General features: G+C 44.9%; 1 protein-coding gene across 1 annotated transcript; it reads right to left on the reverse strand.

The window, feature by feature from the left end:
* Window positions 922-12,699, reverse strand: WDR77 (WD repeat domain 77). Its single transcript, XM_018045910.1, has 10 exons — window positions 12,340-12,699; window positions 11,903-12,088; window positions 9,708-9,849; window positions 9,141-9,190; window positions 6,880-6,950; window positions 6,692-6,746; window positions 6,094-6,165; window positions 5,414-5,522; window positions 4,813-4,881; window positions 922-4,256 (listed from the first exon to the last, which is right to left on the reverse strand). Exons 1-10 carry the CDS (start codon window positions 12,452-12,454, stop codon window positions 4,097-4,099), a joined length of 1,029 nt encoding a protein of 342 aa, XP_017901399.1. The 5' UTR covers window positions 12,455-12,699; the 3' UTR covers window positions 922-4,096.

Below are 12,702 nucleotides of genomic sequence, written 5' to 3' on the forward strand. Positions count from 1 at the left end.
TCAGGGGGTCATAATCAAAGTTGGTCCTTTTCCCACTTTAACATGCAGGAGTCACTGGGGATGTTGTGAAAATATAAACTCTGATTTCGGTGGTGTGAATGTTTGGTCCTTCTAACAAGTTTCAGATGATGCCAACGCTGCTTGGTCCACGGACCATATTTTGAGGAGCAAGGCAACACCTTAGCAAATCAAATAAGACACATAGGAAACACAGTATAATTCCACTCATATGAAGCACCTACAACAGTCAAATTCATGGACAAGAAAGTAGAAGGGTGGTTGCCAAGGTCTGGGAGAAGAGCTGTTTAATGGATACAAAGTTTCAATTTGGGATGAGGGATGGTGGTTGCACAACATAAATGTACTTAATGCCAACGAATTATACACTTAAAATTTTGTATTTTAATGTTGTTTGAAAAACAACTGAGAGAAAACGAAAAGGCACACATTGACCTTGCCAAGTGGAGTCTGCAACAGGGGCCCAGGGTTGGCATTGGGCACAAGAGACTGCGTCTCTAGGTGCTGAAGTCAAGGGTGGTATTAACGCAAACTCTGCCAGGCAAACTGACATTGGATAACGGTCAGGGGACTGAACATCAGGTAGTTTCTGACCTAATCAGAGGGCTTCTGTGAGACACAAGTTGCTTGTTAAAAATCTGCAGAGCTTGAAGCGGATTTAGCTTGTACATGTCAAGCACGTTTTCTAATTCAAACAAGCGTCATTCCTTTCACCTAAGATAAGGGTTACTATTGGAATGGAAAATTTTAGCTTAAAACTGAAGCTCTTAATGCATATAACGTGGTTCATCCTAAAGTGAAGTATACCAGCATCTGATACCCAACATCACAGTGATAATGAAACATCTACATTCACTGAAGGAACTCTCACCCAGCAGTGCCAGCTGAGCTCACACCAGAAAGTTAAAAGGATGACATTTGGAGGTGAAGCCCTTTATTACTGACCTTTTGAATTCTGATGATCTATTATACACTGAAGCAGCAGAACATCATTTACAAGACAAGCAGAGTTTTCAGAATACGTTGAGGACTACAGTAAACCTTACTGCTCCAGACGACACAGATTTTAGGATCAGCAATTGTACCTTAAATGCCTCTGTAACTGAAAATGAGTTAACATTTCCTGTCCTTATCTCTGCACCTCCTTCACTCTCTGGATAGCACACGTCCTATAACCACATAATGAAGATGAAAAACTCCACAGCTATCCATTTGTGGTAAGAGAACTCAGTAAGGAAACGTTGGGGTTCAAAACTGGTCTGCTTACTCTTCCGAAATCAAGCTATATAGACTGCTGATGCTCATCAGAAACTTTACTCACCTCAAAAATCAGATTAGAGCTTCCTTACCCTTTTGGGGAACAAAATCAGTTCCCGGCACAAGTGATTCTAAAGTTCAGTATGACCCAGATGTATAAACAGCAACTTGATGTGAATTCTTTCAGCTTTTCACACTCTGTTGGCTCTCCTTAGATGCCCTAAAACTTCCCTAGACTGCATACAAATATTCGGTGTATATCTTACTGAAAGAAATGCTTACATAGCAATTTGGAATGAGCTTTTCTTTTTCTTTCCCTATTCTTTTAGTTTATAGATACAAGTCAAGCAACCACGGAAATACTAATATTGCTTATGCTGTCCAAATGCCACAAATCTGCCTTTTAAAAACTCAGAGCCCATTTTTAGGTCTAGATGTGGCAAGGAAGTTTTGAAGCCCTCTGTAACTGAGTGAGTGGGAAATAACTATATACATCTTCCCACTCTCGCTCTCCCCATCTTGTGCCCTACCACACTGCCCAGAGTACATATGACTAGACGCCCAGTCAGAGCCTGGGTGATTCTGCTGCCTCAGTGAGACTGTGAACCAGCAGGTAATGCCTACAGAGCTAATAAAGACAAGCCTCCTACTGTCTTGTGGGGCAGGACAGATCCTGGAGAATGAACCTGATGTCTGGAGCTACCTGAAACAGTACTTGAGCCAACCTGTGTCTACTGCTCTGAGCACTAGAAATCAGTAGTGGTATACGGTCAACCAGGTTAGTGGACTTGAGTAAGGACAGTGAAAACGGAGACAGATTTACTGCAGGTGTTCAGACATGTGAACCAGTGAAATTAAACACAAAATAGATACTTGTATGGTTTTAAACAAAACAAAATGAGCCCATTTCCACCCGTTATCAGCAAACCTGTGCTCCTGCTACTGAAACTATTCTCAAGTAAAAGACTAGTGAATAACCCCACGTGATAGTACATTTCTGATTATTCTGAGGTCATCTTCTGTCTTGAACAATCTTCTTTCTCACCATAGTAGACACAGTCAACCAAAACTGGACGCTCATTTCTAACATGACTTTGATTACATTTGCAAATGTCTTGGTGATGACCATCGATGGAATTATTCTCTTCAGCACAGGTTTATCTGAATCCTAATATTTTTCACACTAAGTAAAGTGGTTCTTCAAACTCTAGGTTTTCTCCTTTGGTGTCATTTTAACCACCTTGACACAATACATTCATTTCCCTGGATTATCTCTTTCACTGAGTTTTCTCTCCACTATTCAAAGTCCATGAGGAACAGGCCTATGCAAATTTAATTCCTACCTACCTCACTCTCTCTAAGAGATAACAAATTTTAAGCTTTTATCTCCAGGAAGAACTTAAAGAGTTTCTATCAACACACCCTATTACCTCTCTAAAGTCACATGGAAGAACAGTGAAGGCTTCATTCTCACCTCTCCCCAAACCCAATAGGTAGACCATCTAATAACAAAGTCCCATGCTTTTACTTGAGGGTAATTGTGAGACCAGAGCTCATGCTCAGCAAGGGTGAAACACAGCAGCTTTACTTACAAATACTTCGCCCATGAAACTACCCCAGTTTCATGAGATTTTAGCTAAACAAAACTTGCAAAGCACAAAAGTACGTAATTGATTTAATTTAGTTTCAATACAATGAGTAATTGATCCATAACTTCTAAGTGGCAGCAGCCACCAATTCAGTAAACAAATATTTACCTTAAGTTTCAACTAGCTACTCTGCGGGGCTGGGGAAGCACATGAAAAAGTAACGGGCTCTAAGATAGATACCTTGATGACTCATGTAAGTGACATGTCTAACTGCACATAACACACATGCTTCAAAAGACAAGCCAACGATGAATCAACTTTTTATTTCACTGACCGGTACTTCTCTCTCTGATGCTGTATTTAAACTCTTCAGAGTCCCCCAAAATAGCATTCAGGTTTCCTATGTCCAGAGATAGGGACCCAGAGGAAAAAAAAGGTCAGGCCCCAGGCTGTTTTCAGGTGGGAAGGTGGCAGACATCCCTATGTAGGTCTAAGCCAGTTTTTAACTGAAACGCTTCTAAGCTCTCCGTCCTGAACCTCTTCTATGGCATCTACGACAGAAATACATGCATCCTCATCAACACCAACTCCATGGGGGCGGCGGCAGTGAGGGGCATTACATGGGTACCAGCCAAACTTCTCATTCGGCCAGAAACTGGACTTCTGGCTCGGTTTAATAACAAGGAGATGCATAAAACTGTGGTGAGTGTCCTGGCTCTTCCTTAAGGTGGGCTGGACTGGATGTAAATGGAAGTACTGCTCATGATAAAGCTGAATTAAGCTCTATAAAAAAATAAAGTTGCTCCTATCTCTATGAGCAGTTTCCAAGAATCCAGGAATGCCCACATCCCGTACCTCAGACATGGCCAATTCCTAATGCACAGCTACAGCAGGAAGCATAAAAATCCCTTGCTAATTTTTAGGGTGTGGGGAGGATTGGGCTCTGGGAAGACACGGGATGGATATTTTTCTCCCTTCCCCTACCTACAAAGACTACGTATCTAAACACACACTCAGACACACACACATCCATGTTCAAGGGAATTTTTCTTCCCTGACTACAGGACCCCAGGATCCAGCCTCCCCTAGGCTGAGACACAGCGCCTTTGAACTGCACAGATGTGGTTTACCAACATACTGCATAAGGCTCCTCTATTGTCTCATAAACTGAGAGGGCAGGGGCAAAGGGCGTGGATACTCATGGGGGATTCACTTCTTGTCTGAAATCCAATCTACTCGGCAGCACTCTTAGGTCCAGGCTCTGGGAGAGGTTCTGTGGGCAGGATATGGTGGATGACCTGATGGTCCCAGCCCACTGTGGTAAGAAGGGAGTGATTGAGCGGGGACCAAGTAGCATCTCTCACAAAGTCTCTGTGGGCTCGGCTTCTAAACCTACAAGAGAACAAAGAAAAGTGTGGGCTTGGTAAGAGACAGAAGAAGAAAGGAGAAATGGAAAGCACCCACTTCACCATATATATGACCTAGTCATCAGGCCATCAGTGTAGCCAGGCAAAGAAGACTCCATCATCCAATCCAGTGCCCTATTTTCATAGAAGAAATGACAGCTAGAGCAAGGGTATGATGTGAGTCAGGGTCAGACAGCATCTCATGGCAAAGAAGGCAGTACCCTCAGATCTTGTGTCTGGGGCCTTTTATCCTACAGCAGGCTGCATTCCTACACGTGGTACTTTGTGCAAAAAGCACACAGTGTCCCTTTCTGAGAGATCGCTGGAATGCCAGGCTCAGGAATCCCACCCAACACCACATTCCTCTACCAGGCACAGAGCTTGGGATTCAGTCCCTGGAACAGGGAGATAGTCAACAGCTAGCCTGCTTCTATCACCAAGTCTCCCTGAAAGAGACAATGTGCTTTTCCGAAGGATAAAAAGACCCAGCCATCTGCTGGTCCCTCCATGACTCCTGATCATAGGGTCCGTGTCACACTTACACCTCGGAAAGGCCTGAGTCCAGCACAGCAAGTGAGCAGTCCTCACTGACAGAGGCCAGGAAGGGAGCACTAGGAAAGAAGTTTGCAAAAGATCAGTTCATAGGTATCAGGACAAAATTTGACTAGGCAGTCCCCAAACCCACTCTAAAGTGACCAGAGAAGGTAGCTTGATCCCCACTTTGCTTTAAAGCCTGACTACCAAGTCTACAGTACAAGTTTCAAGGGAAGATGAGGAAAACGGAGCAAAGCTAGCGCAGAGAGCCATCCCTGCAACTAACCATCCCATCTGGTGCCTCCCTGTAGCTTCAGCAATAACCCAGAAACACAGGCTTTCCAACCACACAGCCCTAGAAGCCCACAGCATAAGTCATTTGGGGTGCTGAGCAGGAACAAGACCGTGTTTTAGCCATTTGCAGTCAGAGACCATACAACACAAAAAACGGACTACAGTCTTAAGAGATCTTTCACTTACTAAGGTCTCCAGCTAAAACAGTGTCTGTTTTAAGGAACCACCCAATCAGCTAATGCTATGCCAACACAAGTATTCTCCCTCACTCTTTCCTTTCATATCTACCAGGCCCTTGATGACAAAGAGCAGTACCTGTGTGGGGAGAACACCAGCCCAGTGACACACTGGGAGTGCACAACAGAGCTGAGGGCACAGCTTGCACTCTTGGTGTCCACGAGGGAGACAGTCCCATTCTCATCACCTGAAGGAAGAAGACGCAGTATGTCAAGGGGGTTAAGAGAATGGACTTTGGACTAGCCAGATCTGTGGTTGAATGCTGGTTCTTCAGTCTTGAAAAAGTTAACTGTTCTGAGCATCCACTTCCTCTTTCGTAAAGCAGGAATAATTAGTCATTTGAGGGTTGTGAAAATTAAAACTACTGGATGAGATAACTGCTGTGTTAACTACAAACTACATCACAATATACACAGCCAGATCACCATGTTAGCATAACCATTCCCTACTATACAGCAGGATTCCCTAGGTAACAGTCCTCTTGCTTTGTGGCCCATTGACTTCTAGCCGTGAATGTAAGAGCCACAGCAAACAATCAGGAATCAAATCTTCTAGAATAAAAATTACATATGTTCTTTAAAGCTGAACTAAAACGACTTTTGGATTACCCTACCTCTGCACACCCCCATTAGCGTACTTCACGGAGTGCTCAAGTGTGCTGACAGACTGAGCAGCCAGAGCCCCGTGTACCATGGAGTGGCTTTCTTGCTTATTCTCCCCTTCCCAGAGTCAACACACAGTTGGACATGCTGCCTTACCAAAGACGAAGACTTCACTCTGCTGAGGATGCCAAGTCAGGGAGGTAGGAAGGTAGCCAGAGGCACTGCAGCCTGTGAAGGAGAGAAGAAGGGTCTGGAACAAAACTCTGACCTCAGCTCTGAGAAGAAGCTTCGGTGGTGAAGTCACTCTAAATCCCAGGAGCACCTTTATTCAGTTTCCCAAGTTCTGCTAAGGCAGTCCCATCCTCACTCTTGACCCTCACAACCTATCAGCCTCCTGCTCTTTCCAGACCTGAGTCACAAGCAAGTTTCAACGTAAAGCATGAAGTTGACAACTCTGGCCCCTTTATTCGCCCATCCAGGAAATATCAATTACACCCACCCTCAGGAACTAGCCCTTCCTCTTGGGACCCACTGCACAACATGAACCTCAGCGGAAAAGAAAGCAATTAGATCATTCATGTCAGTGACTGGGCATCTGGTAGCTTTGCCCTTGACTCTGCATGGAAAGAAAGCAATTAGATCATTCATGTCAGTGACTGGACATCTGGTAGCTTTGCCTTTGACTCTGGCCAAGGGAAGTCTCTTCCAGGTGGGTTCCTAGTACCATCATCCCACCACCAGCTCTCAGACTCACCCATCTGTGATGCTGGCTTTGGACAGCGGGTATCCCACAGTAAAATTCTACTGTCCTAGAAGAAGGAATAGAAAAAGGGCTTCACAATCCAAAAATAGCTGCTGGCCAGAAGCTGTCCATGCTAGACTTAGGTCTAAAGGGTTCGGGTGTGGTCAGGGATGGGAAGGGGAAAAGCAGCTATATCTTACCTCACCGCATGAAAGAAACACAGAATCCTTGTGGGGAGAGGCAGCAACACAGGTGACCTGCCCCGAGTGAGCTGTAGAGGAGAGAGAACAAGAGGTATGACAGAGGAGATAAAAGCGATCTTATCAAGAAGCCCAGATACTATGACGGGGTAGGAGGGAGGCTGTGAGAACTAGCCCTAGCTAGTCTTATGATGCAAATGAACAAATTCCGTGAGAGTCTGGATACCTAAGAGGAAATGTTGATAGCATTATAAAACCTCAGTAGACTTGCAGGAAAATGAGCGGCTACAGTAGACATGAGTTTGAGTAAGTTCCAGGAGTTCATGATAGACGGGGGAGCCTGGCGTACTAAGTCCATGAGGTCACAGGGTCGGACACGACTGAGCGACTGAACGGAACAGAACTGAAAGACATGAATGATAAAGGCTGAGTCCGATCGGTAGAGGGATTTACAGTAGAGACAGCCTGAACAGCACAAGCACACGTGCCTCCAGGTAGCGTGCGAAGACTTGCAAGGGAGTCCTGGACACTCGGAGTTTGAAGGGCATTTCTCCAAAGTTTTCCCCCCATACCAAACCAAGAAGCTGCCTGTGGTCTGCCAGCACTGCAGACCTCATCCTTCTCCCATGTGTAAAAGAAACACACACCTCTCCTCCTCCCCAAACTGTATCGTGGTGTGATGTTCAGAGCATAAAAACCTAAATAATAAACCAAAAGAGGGTTTTTGTAAGAGCCAAAGAAGAAAAGAAAGAGCATCTGGGTAAAATTCTGTGAAGGAGGCTGACCTTTCTTGGCCACACCACGAACACAAGTATTTAGGTACTAATTTAAAAACATGTGAAAGGGTACAGTTTTTCAAAATAATTTTAGGGCTGCACGCTAAGAATGTTAAACGTCATTCTAAATGTTAATTACCGGCTGTGGAAACCACCTTCTCCAAAGTGATTTAACCATACTCTAAGATAGATGTGGCTCTGCCTTGAGATAGAAGTGCGGGTTCAAGCCACCTTCCGTAGAATCCACGGAAAGCCAGCATTAAGAACAGGAATGTACTGCTCACTTGAAAGAGAGCTTTGGGGCAAGCACCATCGGGGAGGACGAAAGGTGAAAAACTACGTGGGGCCTCTGCCTTTAGGGAACCTGAAATCAGTGGGGGGAATACAAATAAACACAAAGAACTGTCACAACACAGTAAATCAACAATACTTCAATTTTTTTAAATTTAAATTAAGAAAAAAAAAAGAACTAATGAAAAAGGCTGAAAGGGGCAAGTGTTTATTTAGCATTGGCCAGAAAAGCATATCATATGTCTATGAAAGAAAAGGCTAATATAGTAGATTTTGAACACTGGCATTTTAACATTATTATCTAACTGTCTGAAACTCCAGGAGTTTGTGGTTTTGCTTTGCACGTATCTGAATCATACACTTTGCAGTTAAGAGTTGGCAGAGATAGGCAGTGAGGGACCGGTCATCACCTATGTCTACGTCTTTCAGTCACACATACACTAATGCCCTATACATTATCTTCATTAAGATCTGGTATCTTCATGAAGAATGGCTCCCCAAACAAAGTTAACTGCTACTGCTGTTAATGAAAGTGAGCAAAAAGAGGAAAGTTAATAGAAAATGATGGCTCTCATCCTCCAGAAACGAGAATTTATGGAGAGGAATACTCAAAAAGTTCAAGATTCATGAGTATCAGAGTTTATACTTGAAGAATGCCTCAGCTGTACTGTGACTGGGTTTAGGTAGCACAATATGCTTGAAGGAGGAATGACAGTGAAGAGGCTTGAATGCCACGACACAAACCCAAGATATCAACCTGCAAGCTACAAGAAACCAGTGAAAGGCCAAAGATGACGGGTCAGGAGATGACATGAGTACCACGGTCTAGGCGAGAGAAAGACTGAATGTAAACGGGAGCATAAGAAATGAAAAGGAAGGTCAGTGACCAAATGGAAAAAATTCCAAAGAACTTGGGGACCAACTGATAGAAGGAAAAAGGAGGAGTGGAAGAGGACTGAGAGTTTGAGCCTCAGGTGATCAAGAAGGTGATGAGCCTGTCAATTAAAAAGATATAGGGAGATTAAGAGCTAGAGTCGACATTGGGACTTGACCATAGTTTTGGAAGAAAACTACCAGGCAGGAGAGCAAAGAATTGGTGTCACTGACATCCAAGGAAAGCTCAAAGAGCACAAAGGAGAGAATAAAATCAGAATAGCTACGACAGGGACTAAAAAGGAAAGAAGATGCACTCACCTCGGTATGAATTGAGAACCATCTGCTGAGCAAGGTCCCAAACCTTGATGCTAAGAAGCAAAGGAAACAGAGACTTCATTTGACCTATACTATATACATAAAAACACGTATTCAAATATGTATTCCTATATCTTTGTCGTCTACGGGACTACCAGTACAGTCTACTTTTACAATGGACTGCAAAATCTCTAAGAAAACCTTATAAGAAACCTTATAAAAGTGAAAGTGAAGTCACTCAGTCCTGTCCAACTCTTTGCAACCCCATGGACTATAGCCCACCACGCTCCTCCGTCCACGGGATTTTCCAGGCAAGAGTACTGGAGTGGGTTGCCATCTCCTTCTCCAGAGGATCTTCCCGACCCAGGGATTGAACCCAGGTCTCCCTCATTGTAAGCAAGACGCTTTACCGTCTGAGCCACCAGGGAAGTCCAAGAAACCTTACAGGTATGCCATAATTAGTCACTGGGTTCTTATAATGAGCCCAAAACATCACTTAATGAGGCTAATGTGACACCTAAGACACCCAAAGGCGGCCCAGAAACAGGAGCAATGAGAGTGGGGACCCACCAGAAGTCTTTGCTACCACTGACAGCATGTGTGCCGGAGCTCAGGACACTGACTGTAGACACGATGTCATCGTGCTCATACTTGCAGAACTTGCTGACAATGAGCGTCTCATTCTCATCCAGCTCCCACAATTCAACAGCACCTGTTGAGGGTGGGGAAGACGGTGAAGGAAACAAGCTGGGGTTACACCAAGACAGCACTTCACTTCTAGGAAGCTAAGTTCTTGAGAGACAAGGACGACACCTCCACAATGATATGAACAGCACACAGTTTAGTATTATTAAATAGTCCCAGTTATTTGGACATTAATTGTCCCACCTTTATCCTTCCATGCAATGCCTGCCGACACCTCTATTCTTTTTTTTTTTTAAACATGAAACCCTCCACTGGTGTTTCCACTAAGTCTGACATTCAAAACAAAGAAAGCAGAATGAAGACATGTAAGAGCTGGGAAGAGATGGAAAGAAAATAGATTGGTTTCAGCATCATCTTTAAGATCAATAACATCCTTGATCTTGGGTGGATACAGAGAAAAACAGTTTCATTCATGTCTTAATTTTGTTATGAATTTTGCTAGAAATTTCTACCAATTTAGACTCTTGGGACAGGTATATCCTACCCAGTTATTCTCCTTTGGGACCAAAACCTTCAAGCTCCCTCAAGCACCGAGTATGTTGTTGCTATTGTTCAGTCTCTAAGTCACATCGAATTCCCTGTGACCCCATGGGCTACAGCACACCAGGCTTCCCTCTCCTTCACTAACTCCTTGAGTTTGCTCAAACTCATGTCCATTGATGAGTCAGTGATGCCATCCAACCATCTAATCCTCTGTCGTCCCCTTTTCCTCCTGCCTTCAGTTTTTCCCAGGATCTGGGTCTTTTCCAATGAGTTGGCTCTTTGCATCAGTTGGCCAATGTACTGGAGCTTCAGCTTCAGCATTAGCCCTTCCAAAGAATATTCAGGGTTGATTTCCTTTTGGATTGACTGGTTTGATCTCTCAAAAGTCTTCTCCAGCACTGCAGTTCCGAAGCATTAACTCTTTGGCACTCAGCCTGCTTTATGGTCCAACCCTCACATTCATACATGACTAGAAAAAAAAGTCGTTTTGTCTATATTGGACCTTTGCGGGCAAAGTGATATCTCTGCTTTTTAATACGCTGTCTAGGTTTATTGTAGCTTTTCTTCCAAGGAGCAAGCGTCTTTTAATTTCATGGCTGCAGGCACCATCCACAGTGATTTTGGAGCCCAGGAAAATAAAGTCTGCCACTGTTTTCATTGTTTCCCCATCTATTTGCCATGAAATGATGGGACCGGATGCTATGATCTTCGTTTTCTGAATGTTGAGTTTTAAGTTAGCTTTTTTACTCTCCTCTTTCACCTTCATCAAGAGGCTCTTTAGTTACTCTTCACTTTCTGCCATAACAGTGGTGTCATCTGCATATCTGAGGTTATTGATCTCTCTCCTGATTCTAGCTTGTGCTTCATCCAGCCTGGTATTTCCCATGATGTACTCTGCATATAAGTTAAATAAGCAGGGTAACAATAAACAGCCTTGACATACTCCTTTCCCAATTTGGAACCTGTCCAGTTCTAATTTTCCACACCCAGTTCTAACTGTCGCTTCTTGATCTGTATACAGGTTTATCAGGTAAAATGAGATGGTTTATCAGGTAAAGAGATGGTATTCCCATCTCTTTAAGAATTTTCCACAGTTTACTGTGATCCACATAGTCAAAGGCATTAGCATAGCCAATGAAGTAGTAGATGTTTTTCTGAAATTCTCTAGCTTTTTCTATGATCCAGTGGATGTTGACAATTTGATCTCTGGTTCCTCTGTCTTTTCTAAATTCAGCTTGAACGTCTGGAAGTTCTCAGTTCACATACTGTTGAAGCCTAGCTTGGAGGATTTTGAGCATTACCTTGCCAGCATGTGAAATGAGTGCAATCGTGTGAATCTGAACATTCTTTGGCATTGCCCTTCTTTGAGATTGGAATGAAAATTGACCTTTTCCGGTCCTGTGGCCACTGCTGAGTTTTCCAAATTTGCTGGCATATTGAGTGCAGCACTTTAACTACATCATCTTTTAGGATTTGAAGCATCTCACCTGGAATCCCTTCACCGAGTATGGGACATTAAAAATTGAGCCCAGCCCGACCTCCATTCCACCTGTACAGCTGAGCAGCAAGTGACCCACCTGAATCAGAAGCCACTAGGATACCTCGGTCCCCTACCCAAGTGAGGTCAGCCACTCCGGCCTCCGTCTGGACTCCAGCAGAGCAGAAACCTTCGTTTGGAGCGGCACAAGGGTCCTTGAAAAGCCAGAGAGAGCCAGCCCAGCAGCGGCCGCTCAGGCTAGAAGCCCCGAGCAGGAGCGCCCCATCTAAAGGAGATACAAGATGTCAGCATGAGGAGTGGAGAGGCTCGTTTCCCTGGTAACCGCCCAGCAGCCCGCTAGATGGATCTGGACCCGAGCCCGGGAACGCGGGGCACGCCTGGGGTGAGCTCAGCGAAGCGAAGCAGGGGTCAGGCTGGCAAGCGGGGGAATCGAGGTGCGGGCTGGAAGGTTTATTCCTGGGAAGGGGCACTCCGGGGTGGGATAAGGTAACTCCCCGGCCTAGGACCCAGGCTCACCAGACCGGTACCGCGCAGCCTCCAATTGCCGCTCCATACAAGCGGGAGCATTAGGGGGAAGGTTCCACTCCCGGGCTGCCGGGGGCACTAGGGTCGGCGGTGTTTCCTTCCGCATCTCCACGGTTCCAACTTCAATCTAGACCCAAATTGGATGCCCGCCTGAGATTCAGCTCCAGGAGTCCCCACGTGGTTCCTCTCCGGCCTCCGCCCCTCTAGGCAAGTTACAGCCTCCCTACATCTCGCGAGAGCTGCTTCTAAGAGCCCAGCCGGCTTTCCCGCCTGCACCCTCCCGCAACCGGCTCTCTGCTTCTTATCGCGATGGGTAAAAAGACCGGAAGTTGACGGAGAGGGCACGAAGTTCTC

This window comes from Capra hircus, chromosome 3 (genome assembly GCF_001704415.2).
Source record: "Capra hircus breed San Clemente chromosome 3, ASM170441v1, whole genome shotgun sequence".
In the NCBI taxonomy this organism is placed as follows: domain Eukaryota; kingdom Metazoa; phylum Chordata; class Mammalia; order Artiodactyla; family Bovidae; genus Capra; species Capra hircus.